Here is a 21,607-nt window from a genome sequence, read left to right on the forward strand (position 1 = left end):
ATTCAGTTATTTGATGATTCTTTAATAGTCCCACAATTATGTCCACAAACAGAGCAAATGGCTTCTCTTTCTTTCTTTCTTTCTTTCTTTCTTTCTTTCTTTCTTTCTTTCTTTCTTTCTTTCTTTCTTTCTTTCTTTCTTTCTTTCTTTCTTTCTTTCTTTCTTTCTTTCTTTCTTTCTTTCTTTCTTTCTTTCTTTCTTTCTTTCTTTCTTTCTTTCTTTCTTTCTTTCTTTCTTTCTTTCTTTCTTTCTTTCTTTCTTTCTTCCTTCCTTCCTTCCTTCCTTCCTTCCTTCCTTCCTTCCTTCCTTCCTTCCTTCCTTCCTTCCTTCCTTCCTTCCTTCCTTCCTTCCTTCCTTCCTTCCTTCCTTCCTTCCTTCCTTCCTTCCTTCCTTCCTTCCTTCCTTCCTTCCTTCCTTCCTTCCTTCCTTCCTTCCTTCCTTCCTTCCTTCCTTCCTTCCTCTCTTTTTTAGTTTTTTTTTTTTTTTTTTTAACCTAGAAAAATAATTAGATTCTTCTCTGCCTCTCCCACTTTATTCCCAACAAACCGCCTTTTGGATCAGCTCCCCTCATTCTTCAGGCTGGCAATTTTAGTCCATTTATTTGCACTATAGAATTTCTTGAAAAGGGTCTTGCTCATGTGAGTAATCTTTTTAATTTTATTTTTTTTTCCCCTCTATAAAGAATCTAAAAGGAAATGGAGCATTCTATTGTTTTTGCTTGTATTTCCAGCTTCACAGGGCCCAACAACATAGCTAGCTTTCCTTCTGTAGGAATAGGGAAATGAAAAAAAATGTTGGAGAAGTGAAGCTTTTTGGCTTTTGTGAGGATGCCTGGATTTATCAGTGCAAAGAATGCTATGCCTGCAGCACCTCCCTTGGTGACACCCCTCGCTGCCTGCACACATCTGTCCAGATGTTTCAGCTCCCCATCTGCAAGGTGTGCTGCCGGGGGAAGCTGCATGCCTCAGATGAAACGAGGCTGCTGCGAGGCCGGTGCGCTAGATGGGGTGGTTGCTATGTCGATCGACAATAAGCCTCGCTGCCTGGATTGCTGGCCCTTCCTGTGAAGCAGAGGATTTAAAACATAAGCTACTTTCGTCAAGTCACAAGCCCCACTGCAGCAGATTTAATAGATTCTGAGCCAGTTTTGTTTCAGGGATGGATACCCAGCAGAATCATTATTAGTTTCAGTGTCTTTAAACACAAACTCAGCTGTATTTAAAAGCATAAACCTGAAGTAGGATCAGATAGCACAGCATTGTTTTAAATTTCCTGAAGGCTTTTTTCTCTCTTTTTTTTTTCTTTCTTTTTTTCTCTCTCTTTTTTTTTTTTTTTTTTTTATTATTATTATTATTATTTTTTTAATCCATAAAGTGTACATTTAAATGATACAGAGTGTTTTTATCAGTCATTGCTCTTCACTCAGCCCAGGTAATGCTGCAGGCTGGACATTATTGGTTACCTCACTGAAACGGGATCTCCTTGTAGTATTGATTTTGCTGTACTTTGGTCCAGGCTTGCAGTTTCTGTATTGATCCATCAAAGAAACTGCTGAGGAGCAAGTAGGTGAGTGAGGTCTGTTATCTGTGCTGTTTGGGAGCTATTATTCTTTGTGGGAAGCCTGTTGCTCACCTGGACAATGACTCATTATAAGAGAAGTCTGCTTTAATGAGAACCAGGTTTTCCAGTATTTGTACAGAGTGCTTTGACCCTACTCACAGCCAGATCAGAAATGCAGACCCTCAGGCTGAGTTGTTCATTTATTATGTAGTCTTCTGAAAAAAAAAGGAAAAGAAAAAGAAAAAGAAAAAAACAAAAAAAACAAAAAAAACCACACAAAACACTATAAAGAATTAGAGTAAATTTTGTTTTCTATGTGCTGAACTCTGAAGTATTACTTTCTAAAATGAAGCTCAGTGGGATCTGTAAGATACTTTCAGAAGCACACACCTAGGACCTTCATTGGCACTGTGCACTGGAGCAGATGCTGCTCTCCCTGACATTTTCCCGGCCTGCTAGAGATTGAAATATAATTGTACGCAATGCTAAAGGAGTTGTAGAACTCTTTGACTGGTTTGAAAGAGTATGAATATTGGAACTCCTTCTCCCAGCACATGAATTCTGGAACTGGAATGACTTTCCCCAGAAGTCATAAACAGAAATGTTACTCATTATTTCCAATCTAAAAGCAGTTCTGTGGCTATATATATATTTATTTTATTTTATTTTATTTTATTTTATTTTATTTTATTTTATTTTTCTTAATTTATTCTTGAAGGAGGAGAGGCTGCTTAGGTTTTTGCTTTTAGGCTGTATTTCATTATAAACACCTTGGTAATCCTAAGCGGTTCACATACAGTTGATAAATATAAAAAGTAACATCAAAGCATTTGTGTAGGCTTAGTACATGTGCATCTGAATTGTTTTTACCAGAGAAGAAATACAAGTACAAACACTACATATATAACTACAAGTTATCAAAAGCATTCTTTCCGTGCCATATTCTCATGCTTTATTGTTTTCTAAATGGAACGTGAAAAGAACAGTCTTACGAAATTACCAAAAAGTCTCTCAATAATTTATTCAATATAGGCTGAAGTGATCATGAAAATGTCTCAGTTATTTTTCACTGAGTCATTTTTATAGAAGTACTACATGGCCTACAAAATAATGGTTAATGCCATTAGGAGTACAAACAAAATCAAAAGTCTGGTAAATTACATCTGTAAGTCCTGGCCACCTTCCACAGAGAAGTGCAGATGAATTTAACATGGTGGGGGTGGGAAGCACCCTTACTTATTAGTACTCATTAGCTGAGTCCCACTTGAGTATAATCATCTAGCAGTCATGTGCTTCCAGAAACCCCCAAACAGCCGCTGTACCACCTCCAAGCCCAAACTCCCTCATTCCACAGCAACCACAAGAAATGCTTGATGTCTTTCAGCTCCAGTGGCTCAAGAACTAGGCAGGATTGCTCCCAGCTTTCTGAAAGCTTTGGGGCAAACTAGGTGGAAGAAGGTGGTCGTGGACTATTGGAGTATAGTTCCATCCAGGTCTCAAAATGTGTAGTTGTATCCTTACAACACACTATCATTATGTCAGGACATAACAGCGTAGTTGTTTCATTACTGATTTGAATGTTATGCACTAACCTGTTTTGGATTCAGATACATCCTTGACCTAAAGAAGCAATAAATAAGATGGCCTACTTCACTGCTTGTTGCAGCCTTTTTGACAACTTAGCATGCTAATGTTTCCTTTAATGCTAACATTTCCTTTAATGTTAACTGTTCAGAACATTCCCAAAGTGATAGAGTTCTTGATTTGGACATTAAAGGCTGTGGGAGATGTGTAGCAGAGAATCTGTGTGTCTTGGCTAAGCAGATTAGAATGTTTGCCTATTGCACTCAACTTTTCTTTCATCAAATAAAAGTGAGACAGTTAAATCTGTAGTATAAGAGCCGCTTTGAGGACAAGCTTAGTTCAAAAATGGTATTATTTCTTTAGTTACCTTTAAATATTTCTTTCTAGATGAAGCGTGGCAAAATTAATACAAAGTGACAAAAAATGTTACAGTGGTGTAAAAAAAGATCAAGAGCAGGTATACTCAGTTTCATCACAGGTCAGTTTTAGAATGAGATATGTTGAATTATTAGCAAGTACTTGGAAAACCAAAGTCAATAATTAAATGAGACCAAATGTAGAAGAACTCAATTTGATTTTCAGCATTTGGAGGGTTAAGTAACCTACTAAAGGAAAATGATAGCTATATCTTGATTTGATGCATCTCGACTTCAGAGGGGTTTTGAGGCTGTTGCACAGGACCACACTTTAACATGAGCTAAGGGAACAAACTAGATGCAATCTCCGCAAAGTAGGCGTGCAATGGTTTGATAAACTTCTCTCAAAAATATGTCTCAGTAGTTTTCTGTCAGATTAAAAGGGCATCTCAAGTAGAATCTTACAGAGGGCAGTCCTTGGCCCCATTCTACTCAGTTCTTTAGTTTTGGTTTGAATGTAGGAATACAAAGTACCCTTGTGTAATTTGCAAACATTAGCAAACCAGAGAAGTTACTAACAATCGAGAGGACAACATAGGGAGACAAAACAGTCTTCATGAGCTCAAACATACTCATCCTTTGGGCTGATTTTCATATAAAGCATGGGTAAAATTCCAACATGTTTGAAAGGTGAATTGCTGTCAAAAATTTGCGTCCAATACTATGGTTTTGCATGGATATAAATAAACAAGTGTGGGGAAAAAGAAAACAACAAAACTTTGGAGGGATTCTGCAACTACCACAATAGAATCATACCATTTCATGTTTTCATTACAACTGTGGGAGTTCAGAGTTCCTCATATTCAAAACCTGTGGCTTGAAAGGGCAAGTAAGAGTAGAAGGTTTCATAAGTTACAGCTGTGTATGATCATGCCGTATGCTCGCATCTCTAAACAGAAAGAAATTTGGAGGAAGGGAGTGGAAGCCAATATGCCTGTGCTTGAAAACCAAAATGGGAAATAGGGAATAAAAGAGGAAACAACTTCTACTGTAATCCCATTTCCCACACTGATTGCAGTGACAAAGGAAAAAGATATTAGAAGTGAAGTAATTGGCTATTTCAAATTCATTACATTTTAATAATTCAAACATTATTAATAATGCAGATAAGAAAAAATATTTCAACTATTTTTTTTAGGATCCCTCTATACCATTCTCTTCTTCACCAAAGCAAAGCACATAATACTTCTCTACCCTGCAATGTAAAGAGAAGGGCAATGTTGTACCTCTAAAATACCTAACCACCTTTATAACAGCTTTAATGAGCTTTTCATATCCTTCTCAAGAGGGCAGCTTTCCCTTCGTTTCTAAGTACACTCTCTGGGCAAACTGTAGCAGCATGTTCCTGATGAAATTTTGTTATTTTTAGAAATAAATGAAGCAGGATACATCGTTTCCCACCCCACACCTTTGTTGCTGACTTAATATAAAGACTTGTGTGCAGTAGTTAATTACAGTATCCCAGACTGCACACCAAATAGGCGCTGCAATGAAAGTGGGTGCTACTTAAAGGGAAAATAGAAGGAACAATGCCATACAAATGTCACTTTGGAGTTCTTTTAGGTCTGATTACCACCCCAGGAAAACAGTGCTGACTTGTTTGCCACAAAAGGAATTAAACTGCATTGCATGACACCCTGAGATTGGATGTTCAGGTGAAAGTAAACAGGGCATTTTGGGTAATAGCTAACTAAGGAAGGAAAAACATATCACAGACCAACCTGTAATATGTATTCGGTCCCTTTTTGAGTGCTTGTGCAATCTCCCGTGCTGTTTCAGTTAGGAGGAGGAATTGTTAATAAGAAGCTCTTTGATTCCTTCCTCTTTTTATTATTTTTTTTTAAAATTTTTAATTTTATTTTATTTTATTTTATTTTATTTTATTTTATTTTATTTTATTTTATTTTATTTTATTTTATTTTTTGAGGAAAGTAGCGTTAGCTCCCAAGGTTTTGGTTTTATGTCACTGAGTCTACTATGGTACACCTCTGAACAGTTTAAGTTCTCTGCTTGCATCAACAGCAGTTTACCTTCAGCCCCTGTGTGTAGTGGAGCACTGGTAGAGTTTTGCCTCAAGTTAAAAACCTTCAGCTGATGAATGATCAGCATTATTACCTGAAACTACTGTAGCAGGTCATTTTTTCTTCTGACGTATTGGCTCAACTGTGGCCTAAAGTACAGTGTATGGTGACGCAACTGTATCCTGAGCTGGAAAATATTTACCTTGTCTGTTCATTCACCAAAAACAAATTCTCTCTAATGCATATTTTCCCTACACTTTCATATGGCACACTTCCAGGTTGCCAGTTCATCTGATGGGTTTTGCGGATATCAGTTTGGCTCTGTGTTTGTCATCTAAGTTCATGCAAATGGGCACGTTTTAAAAATACAGTAAGAAAATAACAATTTTTACTTACTAACCTCTTTTAGAGCAGAAGTATTTTTATAGGAATTAAAAGATACCTGTTGTTTCATTACCTTTGAGGTGTATTTCAGCACCTCTTTTTGCTGGTTTTAGAAAATCACCAAGCAGCATAAGATACAGCAGTTATCTATGCAGTACCTAAAGTGCTGAGAATGGGAGCTTAACAGAAGTCATAGAGAGCACAGACATTTGTATAACTAACAGGGCTACTGAGGATTAATTGATGCACACATCAACAGGTAATTGATTTACTACACTTTCTACACTGGAGAATTCAGTCTCTGACTGTTAGTCATTAAAAAAAATATCCTCAGGTGAAAGTGTGAAGCACCTCATACTGGCAGTAGCCGTGATGCTGGTCTAGGTGGATCCCTTGAGCAGGTCTATCGGGTCGATCTAGTGCATAAATATCTAATCTTGAATCAGAAAACAGCAGGTGAATCAGACGTAGGGAAAAAGATGAGTTCTTTGCTTCAGGGGTGTCTGCAGGTATTACAGAGTCTGACACACTTAGACATGTTTTACAGCTACACAGCCTGTTCAGCTTCAGCTCCCATCAGTGAGGGAGGAAAGCAATCCTCACAAATCCATGGCAACTTGAGGGCTGAAGTAACAGTAATCTTAAACTTGAACAGGTGAGACACGTGTCCCCCAGATCTCATACAGGTACCAGTTGCACAGACAGATGCCAAACTTGGATGTAGGTAAAGTGGTTACCTTCTATGTGGAACTGAAGCTGCAGTTAAGAGAAAATGCAATTCCATTTCATAGAATCATAGAATGGCTTGAGTTGAAAAGGACCACAACGATCATCTAGTTTCAACCCCCCTGCTATGTGCAGGGTCACCAACCACCAGACCAGGCTGCCCAGAGCCACATCCAGCCTGGCCTTGAATGCCTCCAGGGATGGGGCATCCACAATCTCCTTGGGCAACCTGTTCCAGTGTGTCACCACCCTCTGTGTGAATATTTCAATAGTATAGAAATTCAATTTGTATCTAAAAATAGTTAATTAGGTATCTTTTAATGTCATCTTGAGAAACCCACTCAAGCACTGTCATATGGTTCAGTTCTCCTGTGGTTCTCTTATTTTTAAACATTGCAGAACATCTGGCAGCACACAACTGCTCCTTTATTTAATGGTAACTCCTGGTTGATGGGTATTCCTTTTTTCATGTGAATACAAATGAATACAAAAGCCAACAAAGATCAACAATGAGAATGATGTGATAATTATCTGGAGCTCAGGAGAAGAGATAGGAAGGAAATGAACTGAAATTATAGCTGTCTTTAGTGGATCTTGCCAAGTATCTTCTCTGGTTGGTTTTAATTTATGTTTGTTCTGATTACTGTCTCATGAATAAAGTTACAAAATGCCAGCCTCCAAAGAGGCAAGGTTTGTCTGGTAAAATGTACTGTGCATATTGCACAGACTATTCACACTATCAGTTCGTCAGTTCTCAAGGAAGAAGATTTCTGTCTCACTCTTAAATTTATCATTTTCCTAAGGGTGGAAAGCATTTAGCAGTAATTGTCTAGTTCTTCCTTTCCTAAATTTTCCTCCAAGTAGGAGAGAGGGATTAAGCCGAATGTCAATATATATCTCAAATGAGCTCTTCTATTCTGTGCTTAAGTCTTTCTTTATGTATTTTTACTCATATTCCCTAAAACAAACTCATGTACCCAGAATTTTCCCTAGCCTTGATACGAGCCTGACCATGTGCAGAGATGAAGGCCTGGCCCCACTAAGATGGAAGTTTTGCAGTTGGCTTCATTGTGCGTGGGATCTCACCGCTGCTCCTCAGACCAGGATATATTGTCTCGCCTTTGTTTTCTATTTCTGAATTATTTGTTAGCATATATTAAGGTAAAACAGAAAGAAGGTTACATTTATTCTTCTCAGTAAGGTTAAATTCCCTCTCTTTTCACTGTACGTAAGACTCCAAGAGAGAAATATGCAGAACAAAAAAGGGGAAAAGTGGTGGGCAGAAACTAAGATTAAGATCCTGAGATAAGGAGAAGGGTAAAATGTTTTGTAAATCTATTATGTGCAGTCATTAAGGCATGATAGAAGCCAAGTATTTCATTTCAGTAAAAATAATAAAGACTGGCCTTTTCACATAGATTTATAGTGCTGATGTCAGAGGGGTTATTAGGTCCAATTTATGTGATACAAACCCTTAAATCACTCTCATTTGCTTTTCTGTTGAGCTCGGTAACCAATGTTTGATTGGTGTTATCCAGAAGACACCCAATTATGAAATGATGACCTCTAGAGACAGAAAATCCACTGATAGCCTTGGTAGCTTAATCATATTTACCATTGCAATAGACACTTGCTTTCAAGTATCTACATGATAGCTATCAACTTGCCTATTCTCAGTTTCCAACCATTGCTTCTTACTGTAACTCTGTGCCAGACCAAACGGCTTCTCTGGTGCTTTGTTCCTTACGACTCACAATATTTGTTCTCTTCCTACACTGCAGTGGAAGGCTGCAGCATTTATGTTCATATGAACGATCCCCATTTTTCTAAATGCTGAGAATGAGGTGTTGCTGTACCAGCCACAGTATGACAAAGCCAGAGATAAAATGAAATCCAAAACTGGCTGTCATTGTATCCAGAACTTTGGTTTTGCCTCCGTGTAAAATCTGTCCAAAAACAAATATTGCATTTAGACAAATATCATGATGGATTCAGAACATGCAAAGATGCTCATGGATTTTCAGAGCCAGAACATTTTATAAACAGGTTTATAATTGCCTAGCTCAGGTGTGGGAATGGGGTTTGAGTCCAGGAATTTATTTTGCATTTTGCAGAAGGATACAGAGTTTATATTCCTTCTTATTACTGGATAACACCAAGGATTATGTCAGCCTGTTACTCTGCAGCCATACTCAAAATTCTTATTTTGCCTTGATTTTTCTTCTTTCCTGTGCTTGAATTTAGTCTAGCACCCTGGGTAGCAAAGGCCATGTTTTGATGTAAGGAACTGCAACATGATTCAGTGCACTTGTTTGTGATATTTAGAGAGCAAAGGAGAGAGGTTATTTCAGTGTGCTTGACAGAATTCACTTTTGTGAGCAATGTGTTGTATTAACAGATGAACAGCAATGACAGCAATTGTAAATCACAGAATCACAGAATGGTTGAGGTTAGAAGGGAGACCTCTGGAGATCATCTTGTACAAGCCCCTGCTCCAGCAGGGTCCCCTAGGGGACATTAACCCATGATTGTGTCCAAATGGCTATTCAATCTCTCCACTGAAGAAGACTCTGCAGCCTGTCAGGGCAACCTATGCCAGTGCTCAATTACCCACACAGTACTGAAGAATACCACACCTCCAGTTCCTCCATAACCATTTGCTTTTTTCAAATCATTTTCATTTTAGGGAGATGTCAGTTAGCTATCAGCAAAACTTGTTTTGTTTCTGATGGTAAAGACATTGCAACTCAGTGGAAGATGTGGCTGCTTGGGGCTCGTGTACCCTACAGTGCAGTCATGTTTGTGGTCACATCAGCAGGTCTTTCAGATATGTTTAGTTTGGGTTGTGTCAGGGCTTGACATAACTTGTTCAAGCACACCTCAGCAGGTTTCCACAGCTGGATGGGCAGCCAGGTGAGTACAGAGCTGCCTGCTGCCAAGCAGAATTGGTGGGAAAACTAAAGGAAACAAATAAGTGCTTACTTTTCCAGAGGTTTTCCACTTGTTCATTACATATACCTGCTGGAAGAATGAAGCCAAACCCATACTACACTGCTTTCTAGATATGAGTTTGTTAACAGTAGGTATTCAGAAATAAGCTAGATTTTACTTAAATAATGGAGCATTCAGAGGTGCTTTTCTTTCCTTCCTTGTATCTCCTACCCAGCACCTCGCTTCAATGATATGCTGAACCCTCTTTCTCCACCCCTCCCCATGTCCTTGCCTTCCCTCCCACTTCCTCTGCCTGCCTGCACCGAGCTCTGCTGTGCCAAGGCCCTTCCTGCTCCCTCTGCAAACCCATCTGTGCTGCAAAACTTCCCACCTACAAAGACCACACGTTGCCGTCTGGATCCCACTCTCTTCTTGTTTTGTATCACTTTAAATCTCTTGGCTTCTGCGGTGCTGCTTCTCCCCTTGTGGCTTTAGACAAGAATCACAACTCTGTATCTAGCTGGGCTGCTCAAGGATAAAAACTGCCCAGGGAACAAAAGGCTCCTGTTGTTTTCTCAGTAACATAAAGCTTTCTCTGCACTTAGAGTAGCAAATTAACAGCATTTCCACGTTGAAATGTAGCTTACTCTCAGGCAAAGAGGATTTCTGCTTATCCCAGTCCTGCTCCAAAACTCTTCTACCTATGTGAGTCTGGGGGAGGGTGTTTGGCAAACACTTCTACCACTGATGCTGGGAATTACTGCTGAGGCTTAGGGAAGGCTTTGTGAGAGGCCTCAGCAGAAAGATGTTCCAGGTATACGGTTCACCACTTCCTCAGGAGGCTTTCCTTTTTGCCTCACAATCTTCAAGAATGTGCCAGGGGAGGGGTGGTTTTTGTATACCTAAGGCCTGAAGAATGTGAGTAATAACCAAAGGTTCTGGTGTGTTGTACAAAGCATCCTTCTGTGGTAAGAAGCAATCTTTGTTACTGACTGTGAAACTGGGGTCTGTCTGAGCAAAGTCCATTCATTTGCCTTCAGAGCGTTCTTCCCTCTGTCACCTGTGGAACTGCCCTGCCACTAGCAGTGCAGACGGATCCTTCATGGAAGGAAACACCTTTTGAGAGGCCACAGATCCCAGGTACTCAGTAGTCATTGGCCTGGTACCCTGGTACCTCAGAAGAATCACATGAAGATGTGTATTTAGTGTTGGCATTGACTATAAAAACCCACGGCGTCTAAAAACGAGTATAGCTTCTCCCAGAGATACCTGCACAATTGTTGCTGTGTGGGAAGAAACAGACACAGTGCAAGTGAAGTGAAACATGTTGCCCAGAATGGAATCTTACCGAGTCAGATCCTTGTGGTGACAAATCTGCTCCCAACCAAGCCAGATTTTACATTTTCTAAATGTATTCTCGGGTGCCTTTGTCATGACTGGAAGCATCGGAGCTGAAGCTCTGCATTGATTCCAAGGGATTGTTGGCTTACAGTGTTTATGATGGCTGGGCACTGAGATATCTATTTACCCTGCTTTCTCTATTTACTTCTTTCCTAGGCATATTGCTGAGCCTCTGTGAATCCTCATTGATTTTCCCAGGAGCAAAATGTCATTACTGCAGCAGGCTGTGTACATCAGGTACACTGAAAAACGAGATCGTTAGGTGGTTGTGTCATTAGCTGTACTTCTAGTGTACTCCATTCTGCTTTCTTCTCAAGAAGGTGGCACTGATTGTCCAAGTTAGCTGCATCATCAGCCTTTAACACAGTGCCATTAGGTCTCACACTGCCTCTAGCATGTTTATCCCCACACAGGTTAGGTGCAGGGAGCAGCATGGCACAAAGCATTCCTGCAGGAGGCCTGATGCTGGAGGGGCTTGCACAAAGTCACTCAGCAAGTCCCCTGCTGAGCAGGATTGAACCTGGATCTTACATGCCTGTGGGTGAAACAAGCAGTAAAGCATCACTACCTCACAACTGAGGGAAGCTGTGCAATGGCTTTATGGAGTGTGAGACTTTGGGAAGAGAGAAACCTTTGGATGGCTGCAGGCTTGGTCTTCTTCATTCCTATCCCAGACTGTCCTTAGGAAGACTGAGACGCTGTGGCATCGTACAACTATAGATTGTGATGTGGTTGCTCTGTACTTAAAGGTCAGATAATTTTATGTCTGGAATATACAAATATTTACCTTTTAAATATCACTTGCAACCCATACATTTCCTTTGCCCGTGTGCGGTCAGGATGATGTGGTTTTGATCTGGTATTAATGCATATGATCATACACAATTGTTAATTCCTGTGCAATAATCTAATTGCCTACAAGAAAAAAAAAAAAAAAAAAAAAAAAAAAAAAAAAAAAAAAAAAGTCATGTATTTTCTGAAGCTTTCTTTTTTTGGAAGCTTCCTGGTGAGATATTTTCTGTTCAGACTGTGGAGATATAGGTCACATATCATATTAATTTTCCATTTATAGTTAGCTTTCAAGAGTTAATAAATGATTACTTGTCACACAGCCCTGATGAAGCACCTGAATTCATTGCTTATCAAGCTGTTGCAACTCAGACTTCCACAGTTTTAGTTAGCGCCTTACAGTCATGAATCTCAGCTGACCCAAGGCTGTGGCTATATCTGAATTGCACGTAAAGATGGGCCCTGGGCATGCATTGTCATCTTCTAGGGCTTCTTTATCAGAAAGCTTGTGTGTGGGCAGGAAGGGGGCTGTGGTGTGCACCCATAGGTCTCCTCCTCCATGTGGCTGGAGACCAGCGCCCTGTAGGGATGCCATGCAGGTGAGTGGGGCTCAGCCATGGTACTTACCCTGCTTGCCACATGCAAACAAACACTGCCTGGAGCTCTTCTTTTGCCTTGGGTCAGAGGATCTCTGCATGTCCCTTGGGTTCCTGGGCATAGGCTGTTACCCATCTGTGTCCCCAGCCACGAGGCTTGGGACTGGTTTCCTCCAGCTGCATCATTTCCTGGTGGCTAACTCAAGTGCTTAGTCCAAGTGAAACTCAAAGCACACAGATTGGATTCAAACCCAACTCCTCTTAGCTTTAGCCAGCACAAAGCTTTGTCATACTTACTAGGATTTAAGATTCATTTATGCCTTTCTGCCCTTCTGAGAACTGGGCAGGTATCTGATGGCTCACCTATCAGATGCCCACCTTGTCTCCTCCAGGTTAGTGCTCCTAGATTTTATCAGATGCACATAAACCGATAACTTCAGTTGTCACATTAATCAACTGTTACTAACAGATCTATGGTAAGGCAGGCAAACAAGTTCCTTATTGGTCATTTTTAACCTCTTGCACTGATGTTGTTTCAGCTATCTGAAATACAGAGTAAATGCAACATGCTCATGACAGCTTCTATTTTTTCTTTATAAGCTCTTTATAAGCCACTTATAAATAGAACCTTAATATGAAGTGTGACAGATTTCTAGTCTTTATTCTCTCCTTAGCCCTCCAAGCGCTTCCTTTCTGTAATGTGGAATACATCCACTGCGCCCTAGATATTCTCCATTCTTGCTGATGACTTTAGCTCTCAGCCATTGATTCTCTCCACTTCTTTATCAGTGTAAATAGATCAGGGCTGAAACTGTCTTCTCTTTGAACATTTAAAAAGGACAAATAAGATCAGAGGGGCAGTGAAGAGTTGATGAATGGAAGATGTATTTTGTTGTTCATGTGATGCAGCTCTAGGCTGAGGGGTTTCATGTCAACATGGTACAGATAAAAAATGTGTATTTCTTTTCCATCGCAGTGGAGAGAATTGGAGTACCCAGTGAATTATTTAAAGGAAGGAGAAATATTGTGAGGACACTGTGACATTTATGTAGCGTTAGTGCTTTGTGACATTCTGTTTCACCAAAGTACTTTGCCAAATTCAGTGTGGATAATGGTCTCCCTTTCACTACTGAGCAAACACTGTAGCACAGAATGCTCCGTTTAGGGTTACATATAAAATCAGTGACTAAATGGGATTGGAACACACATTTCCTGGTACCCTCCAGATACTTGTTCCCTTCGCTCTCTGCTGCCAGGGAAGAGACTGTTTATTGGAAACATATATATATACATATATACACATATATATATGTGTTCATTTTATAGGGAGAAAACTCTGGGAGTGCAGGGAGGAGAAATGTTTAGAAGTCTATTCTGGTTTTGTTTGTTTATTTCTATGGGGGAAAATTCTATCCATCAGAGACTTGCATGGTGTTGAAGGTTTAGAAGCGATACCCGTTAAACTCAGCATATGTCATTCAGATTTCATTGAGCCTAGTCTCTGCAGCAGCCAGTGTGCTGTTACTTTAACACTGAAAGAAGTAAAACCCTGTTGTTACTTTTCACTCTTTCCTCACGTTTAGCTATGAAAGTATAACCATGGATGCCTCGAGCCAATTAATAATTGGCATCTGCTGTGTTTCTCACAGACAGCGGGGGAACATCAGGTGCATAACTTGTAGGATTTAAGGCACAGTCAAAGCTGAGGGCTGCAGATTGTACTCTAACCTAATGCTTCTCAGCTGTAGGTTCCTTCCCCCTTATTTCCTTTAAACTTTTCTGTTGCGTCACTGAAAAATCATAGCCCTTTGCTTTGTAATCATATCCCTTTTTTATTTAAAGTTTTGTTTCCTTACCCATTGAACACATCCTCATTAGTGTTGCTTTTACTTTTCGGAAGCATATATTCAGTATTATAGGCTTGGAGTTCTTTTGTTTTCTCCCTGAAGAGGTAAAACCCTGGGGGATTTAAGTATCTACTTGATAGGCTCGCACAATCTTAATCAGCCTATAATGGAGCTAATGGCTGTTTGTCATCCTTGGAGATATAAATTTCCTGGTGATGTCTACTGCAGTCAGTGCATGAAGTATGCTCTGACTGCCAGCAAGGTCTAATAACCAGGAGAAGGGCAAGCCAGCTTCATTAGCGAGAGGGAGACCGTGCCGGCTGCTTTTCTGGGCAACTCTGTTTTTTTGAATGCCGAGGGGGGAAAATGGATAATGCTGGTAAGTGAAATAAAACAGATCTTCTTCTTAGCGAAGCTGCAGGGTTCGTTTGTCTTCTGTCTCACTCACTGCATGAGATGTATTTCTTTAGCCTTTGCAGATCCTTCTGTTTCAATGTCCCTTATTAGAGCGAATTTCTGTGTGTAAAATGTGACACACTTAAGTTTTTAACCCTTTGACTGTCAGCTTTTCTGTTTTAAGCCGGTGTTTCCTTGAAATATGAGCCAAAACTGTAATGTAGGATCTGCCTTTTCAAGGATTTTGGTTTTGTTTCGGAAGCTGTATGCAGGAGATGTGGAAGGAAGGGAAAATGCATAGGGTCAAATGGGGAAATATCTTTCACAGATTGCAATAGGTGTGTGTGGAGGTAACTGCTGAAGCTAACCAAAAATGTATTTCTCATATATGCAGTATTGTTTAAAGCTTCTTCTATTCTCTCTGTTTCCTCTCTCTTCTATTTAGAACAGAAAATTCTGCATACATTTGCACTTTTTTAATGTTTTCTGTGATATTCCAACTTTAGATTGTGCAGTTTCATGCCAAATAATACACTGCGTGGTTTCTGAGGGGTGCACGCAATACCAACACTGCACATGTAATGAAATGGTTTATCTGCGTTTTCCTTTAGCTTTACCTTGTATCCCGAAGCATTGCAAAAAGTGCTTTCTGTGATGAGTATTTTGCATGTTACTTTGACTGCTGTGAAAGCGGAACATTTCAGTGTCGCACTTATTTATTGAGGCAAGTACAATTCACAGTGGCATACAGAATTTATGGTAGACTCGGTGCCCTTTAAAACATTCTCAAATCATCAGGTTTGTCTGATATTAACCTTTAAAGTGAGGTTCACCTTCACAATGTATGAAAAAGAAATGATTTATGGTAGATTTCTGGGATGGATATATTAAAGAAAGCTTATTTTTGTAGCTTTATGGTTATTTTTCAGATAATCATAGCGAAACTCCTGCTTGTGCCTGCTAAACTGTCCGGGTCAATTTCACCTCAGGTGTATTGCAGTCAACTTCCATGACAGACGAGCTCCTGCTCTTATTTATATAAAACCCAAGACAGAAAAAAAGAAGCCAGCTCACTTTTTCCAGAAATTAAAATGTTGGTGTCATGGAAGATTACATTACTGGTACCTGTGAACTTAAAAGCTGACCTGTTCCTGGTATGATGAACATTTCTGTGACATAAGTAAGATTATAAATACTTCTTATGCTTGGTGCAACCTTCTGACAAGACTTAACCTAATAAATGCTAATGGCATCTGTTTGGTATTCTGTGACGAGACAGAATTTTCCAGTTGGAGGAAAAGGACTCCTCCAGCACAAAGTGCCTGTGGGCAAGAGATGCTCTGAACAGCTAAACCCTCCAGGTTTTTAAACTCTCCAGCATCAGCAACTAATGCTATTGAAGTCTTGACAGAGCTATTACTTTAATCCAGCTATAAGAATCTGCTCCGGAATGAGTCATGTTCATTTTAAAGGCCAGTTTTTTGGGGGGGTGCATGGGGAAGCTGGTATCTGAAAACCGTAGAAGCAGATTTCTGTGTTTTTTATATATATTTGCCTTACGGATAATCCAGTTTTCTTGTGATCTGCAAAATCTGGAAGTTAGAATAAGCAAACTTTGCCCTCTGTGCAACTACACCAGCTAATTTCAAACCTCTTAAATGACCACTTTCCTGAAGTTTCCAGATGTTTGTTGTTGTTTTATATATATATATATATATATATATTTTTTGCAGAAGCAGTGACTGATGCTCTGCTTTTTTATTTATATTTATTTTTTATATATAACCATTTATATACAGTCGAGCTTAGCTGAAATAGTGGAAGGAGACTTGAGGACCAGTTAAGAATATCCAACAGCTGCTGCAAATAAGTCTCAGTAAGAAGGCTGATCTGTTCCCAAAGCATCTGCAAAGAGATTTTTAGGGCACTTGACCCATAATAGAAACCAAAGAGAGCCAGATGCCAGTATGGGGTGTGCTCAGCAGGCACCCTGAGGGTCTGGCTGTGCCCCCTGCATTTCACAGGGTGCACCTTTGAATGCCCTGTGCTAAAATCTGGGCACTCGTCAGCTGGTAATCAAACAGAAAAAACTGGGATATCTGGAACCATAAGACCATCTGCCTCATTAGTTTGTTCAGCAGTAGTTGGCCAATTGAAAATGTAAACATGCTAATGTATACCAACTGGATACCTGCCTGGATTCTTCTTAAAGAGATGCTATTTCTGGCAGCACAGAACCACAGAGCCCTAGCTCAGCTGTGAGCTTGAGCTGCCGAGTGTTAGAAATAACAATTTGGTTATCGGTGTTGGTGAATCAGGCCTTTGTTATTACATTCCTTGTGCTGCCAGAGAGACTTTCCAAGTCAGCCCATGGATAATTGTTGGGCAAAACTCCATCTACTCCTCTGCATTGAAGAAATATCATGACTCGTATTCTGTGCCATCATCAAAGCCATTTTTCTGTCCAGAACTGTTACCTAAGAAGATCAGTGTTTCTCATAGTTCAGCTGTTTGGGTCCATGGTTTCAAGAAACCATGTTTTCATTTAGAGAGTCCTTTCATTTAAACGCTAGGTTACTTGTGCCACTGAGACAGCCCAACAACACTGTTGTCTCATGTGCTCTTTTAAAAGCTTTTCCTGGAATAACAATAAAATATTCATCGCTGCATGCACAGTGTGTCAGGGCAGTTCTGGGAGTGTTTTTGGCCTGTGTTGGCAGCGGTTGTTCCTGATGGTTTGGCTGCAGGTAATTCAGCTGTGAGGCTGCCTGGCTCTGCAAGGGGGGCAGCAGCAGCCCCAGCCCCATCCCACTATGCAAGGTTGGCCAAGGCCCATGGCCAAAGGCAGCACTGGTACAGTAATACTTGCTTTAAAACACAAAGGGAGGGCTGGAAATAACTCATGGGAACAAAAGAGAATATAAAAGTGGCAAGGAACTTGTGCAGCAGGAAGAGAGGAGCTGTTGAAACAGACTTGCTCACAAGTGATATTTTTGGGGGGATTTCCTGTCAGGATGGAGGTCAGCACTGTCCCTCCCGCAAGAGATCCTGTCTGGCATCTCACCTTGAAGTGTAAGAGTCTCATGTCATCCATAACCACACAGAGATGCCAGGGCAAGGATTTTGGCAGGGGGAGACACACCACATCCCTCAAGCTAAACCAAGAGGCCTTGTTTCATCTTTCTTGGGATTTATGTGTCTTCTTTGTACTTGGAATATTATTGGAGCAGTATTGAGCTAGCTGTGGTTAATTGTTACCCTGAATTATGCCAGCCCTATGGCTGGGCCTCCCAGTAAATAATCTATTTTAAAGGAACCAGAAGTCTTGTATATTCAAGGTTGTATACATTTATATATATGTATTTGTGTGTGTTTATATAGAAGTTGTATATTCAAACATCCAGCAGCAGAGTGAACTTCTCTCACCAGTAGAGTTGCCCATAGCCTGTGCTCAGTTGTGACACGTGTCACAGGAAGGTTAGGAGACACAGGAAGCTGTTTGCTGACTAAGTCCCTTGCATTTGAACTAATACCTCGTTTTTGTCTTTCCGTTAAGTCAAAAGGACTTAGTTAACATCCTTTAAAAATAGTACTGGCAGGACTGAATACTGGTGAAGAATTTGATCTTAAAGATACCTTATTGTCTCTTACATGCATTTCAGGTAAAAGGTGCACACCTAAATAAAATTAAGGGAGATAAACACATAGGTAGTTGGAAGAGCAAGCTGAGGGATTGCTTTCACTGTGTTCAGACACCTCTACTACAGCCCAGCTTTTCTGTGTGCAGAATTAGCCTTCCCAACGGTCTCATTGCATGTTGTAAGGTTCATTTGTTGCCCATACAGGGGTTTGAAATACTTTGGCTACCTATGGCTTAAGCTTGGCTGGATTGTCCCTTTTCTTCCCTATCTAATTTGGCAACCTATTGGGGAAAAAAACACACCCTTGCAATGATAACAGTGTCAGTGTAACTGCAAGTTTGCTAGTAGCACAAGGACAACTCCAAATTCCAGCAGCAATTCCTTTTCAAAAGGACAACAGCACCTCCTTTTTCTCTGTTCCACATTTTGGTATGAGTTCACTCACTGTCTTTGCAAAACACGGTTATCAGTGGTGCCACGTTGACTTTTATTGGGTTTGTGTGCTGTTTTCTATAGGTCACAAAACAGTTGAACCTGGACAATAAAATACACAACAGAAATCAGGTTCTTTATTCTACACTATATCTCTTTATTTGTCTCCTGTCTGTATTCGTGGCCTCAGCTGCAGATGCTGTAGTATGTCACAGGTCACCATCTCCTAGAAAGCTGACTTTTTTCCTGATATAATTTTAGAATAATACAACACGTGCTCCTTTACCCAGAAGCTGGAACAGTGCATTTGTGGAAAATGTTTCTATCAGCACTAAGCTTCCCTGTGGGACTGCTGTTCCCAACTTGTTTTCAAGTCTGTATACAAGTAGCCTCTGAGGAAGAATACAGTAACTTACACTGGAATCAAGCAAAAGCTGTGCATGGTCGGAATGATGGTGCATCTTCTAACTTAGTAATGGTTCCCCCATGCTAGCTAGAATGACTCTCAGGTAACTTTTTAGATAGAAATACTGCGGTTGGGCAGCACACAGCATGTTTCAGCATCTATTCCAGTCTCCACAGCACATCTTTTGAAGAAGCACCATGAACTCCATCCAGCTGGTTTGGAGAAATGGTGTAATGCAATTTCTATTTTCTATTAGGTTCTAACTGTGTTTAAATAAATAAATTAGCAAGCATCGGCCCATCAGGTATATACTTCTTTTAGAAGCAGATTTACATCTGCTGATTGCGTGGGTTTTGGCAAAATGCCTTTTAAAGTCCTTGTTGTGAGCTCTGAATTGTTACTGCCATGTACTGTGAAGAAGGAAGCATTGTGTACCAGCATAGAAACCCGGATTATGCAGGCTGTGTTTCCTGACAGGCTTGTTGCAACCATCAGACCATTGCTGCAGGAGTCAATCCTTTTAAGGGCACAAGGAGGTAATCAGGAGGCGAAAAGGTTGTATTAAGAGGCGCTGGCACAGAGAAAAGCAGCCTGGGCTCCAGGGACTTAGAAGACATCAAATGGAGGGGCCTGAAGTTATCCACCAGGGGAAAAGTAGCACCATATGACCAAAGAGCAGGTGGCTGATAATAAGGACCTGGTCTGCTGCTGTTTAATCACCGTTCATTGTCTCTAACCATGAATCTGATTGGAAATTTGATCCTTAATTATGGAGTGCCTTGCAGGGGTATTGCTTTGGGCTCTCTAAATGTAGGCTGGATGGAATTTTACCAAAAAGTCTTTTTCTGTGTTTCCCTCTCATTATTTAACCATGTTTAATATTTTCACATAAAATGTTTATGAGACCCGAAGTATAGCTGGATAAAAATAAGTAGCTTAGGACTGTAAGATTTCCTAGCAACCTTCCCTGGCAGGCAAAAGCAGTTCTGAGCGAAGCAGCCCCATGGTGCTCCAGTCACGCCTATGGCAGAAGGGATCTAGCAGACCTGGAAGGGGGAGAAGAGCTGAGCGAGCAGCCCCCGCTAGTGCTGCTGAGTGGCAGTGGGCTGGGGGAATCCCAGTTGCTATCCCATGCCCAAGGAGCAGTGTGGGTTTGGCTGTGTGCATGGCTTGGCACCAGAAGGGATACTGGGGACATCAGTATAAATGAGTATAAAAGTATTCTCCCTGAGGATGTCACGGGGCAGTGGTAGCAGTGGTAGGGCTTCTCTCAGGCAGTAAAGAATGTTGATTTTGGATATGGTCAGCTGCTTGTGTGCTGGAAGAAACAAAGTCTACCCAGGCAATGAATATCTGAGTTTCTGGGAACACGTGGCTGAAGCAATGAATTTGAGGGCAGGATCAGGTCCCCATTCACAACTAGTTTTTAAATAAGGCAGAAGGGCCAAAAGAAGCTGAACTATCCAGGACAAATATTTACTTTTTCTTTGTTTGCTCAGCACCAATATTCCTGTAATACAATTATCAAAAATTGCTGTTAGCAGTTCACAACCTATTAAATGCTAAAATGTTTTAAAATGCATTTCTGAATAGTACCAGGAGAGTCATAAATACCATTCCATGTCTCTGCAGAGAGGCGGATGCAGTAGGAGACACTTGTGGCAGTAAGCTTCTTAGCTCTGGTGTGACCTTTGCTAGCAGAGGCCTTGCAGAATGTAACTCAGACACAAATGTGATGGCAGCTGGCATTGCCACAGGAACCGAAGCTGGGATGGATTTGTCCTCGCTGCAGCTCCTGCTGACTCACAAGTCCCTTCTGTCTTTCTCAGTAGTGCTTGAGGCAGTCCAGAAAGTGGGGGGTATTTAGTGGTGGAGGCTTGTGTGGGAGCCACATGGAAGATAACGTGGCTATTTCAAACCAGCAGAAAATGCGTGTTGCTGGGGGCTGCCTGTTGGCATTTAGAGCACAGTCCAACAGTGCTGTGCTTTGCCGTGGCCTTATTGCCAGAGGAAATGGTCTGTTAATGCAAGAAGCCCATGGAGTTCTTGCACACGAGTGTTGTAGAAATAGCACATAAGTTTAACTTTTTTGTTTGTTGCTGCAGTACTTATGTCTCCTTTTTCTTCTCTTTTCTGTTTCTGTTTTTGTTACTTGATATTATTAAAATAACTATCATTATTCTGTTTTAATTTCAAGTGAAATTTGGCAACTCCTAGTGGTGGGATAAGGTCTAATTTCACTTGGCATTTTAAAAAGAAACGCAAATGACAAAGACATTAAACTGATACATTTTGACAGCTCACATAACACTTTTTAAATGGATTTTTTTCCATGCATTTTTAATACCCAGAATAGTCAGCCTTAATAGTACCATATTTACAATAAATCATTATCCTAATGGAGACATTCTGTTTCGTCAGACAGTACACAATCAGCACTTTTTAATAAAGGATCTGAAAACTGTTCAGTTCTATGG

The 21,607-nt window shown here is 40.5% G+C and overlaps 1 protein-coding gene across 4 annotated transcripts in view; it reads left to right on the forward strand.

Moving 5' to 3' along the window:
• PHACTR2 (phosphatase and actin regulator 2) overlaps window positions 1-21,607 on the forward strand; it is a 117,979-nt gene that overhangs the window by 10,799 nt on the left and 85,573 nt on the right. The window contains exon 1 of one of the 4 annotated variants that reach the window (XM_072331711.1): window positions 14,087-14,634. The exons of 2 other annotated variants lie outside the window; for them this stretch is intronic. In XM_072331711.1, the coding sequence (XP_072187812.1) occupies window positions 14,622-14,634 (13 nt within the window). In that variant the 5' untranslated portion in view covers window positions 14,087-14,621. Of the gene's footprint in view, window positions 1-14,086; window positions 14,635-21,607 lie in introns of those variants that run through there. One more of the 4 variants, XM_072331708.1, reaches the window with a different exon arrangement.

The sequence above is a fragment of the Excalfactoria chinensis genome, chromosome 3, assembly GCF_039878825.1.
Source record: "Excalfactoria chinensis isolate bCotChi1 chromosome 3, bCotChi1.hap2, whole genome shotgun sequence".
Lineage (NCBI taxonomy): Eukaryota > Metazoa > Chordata > Aves > Galliformes > Phasianidae > Excalfactoria > Excalfactoria chinensis.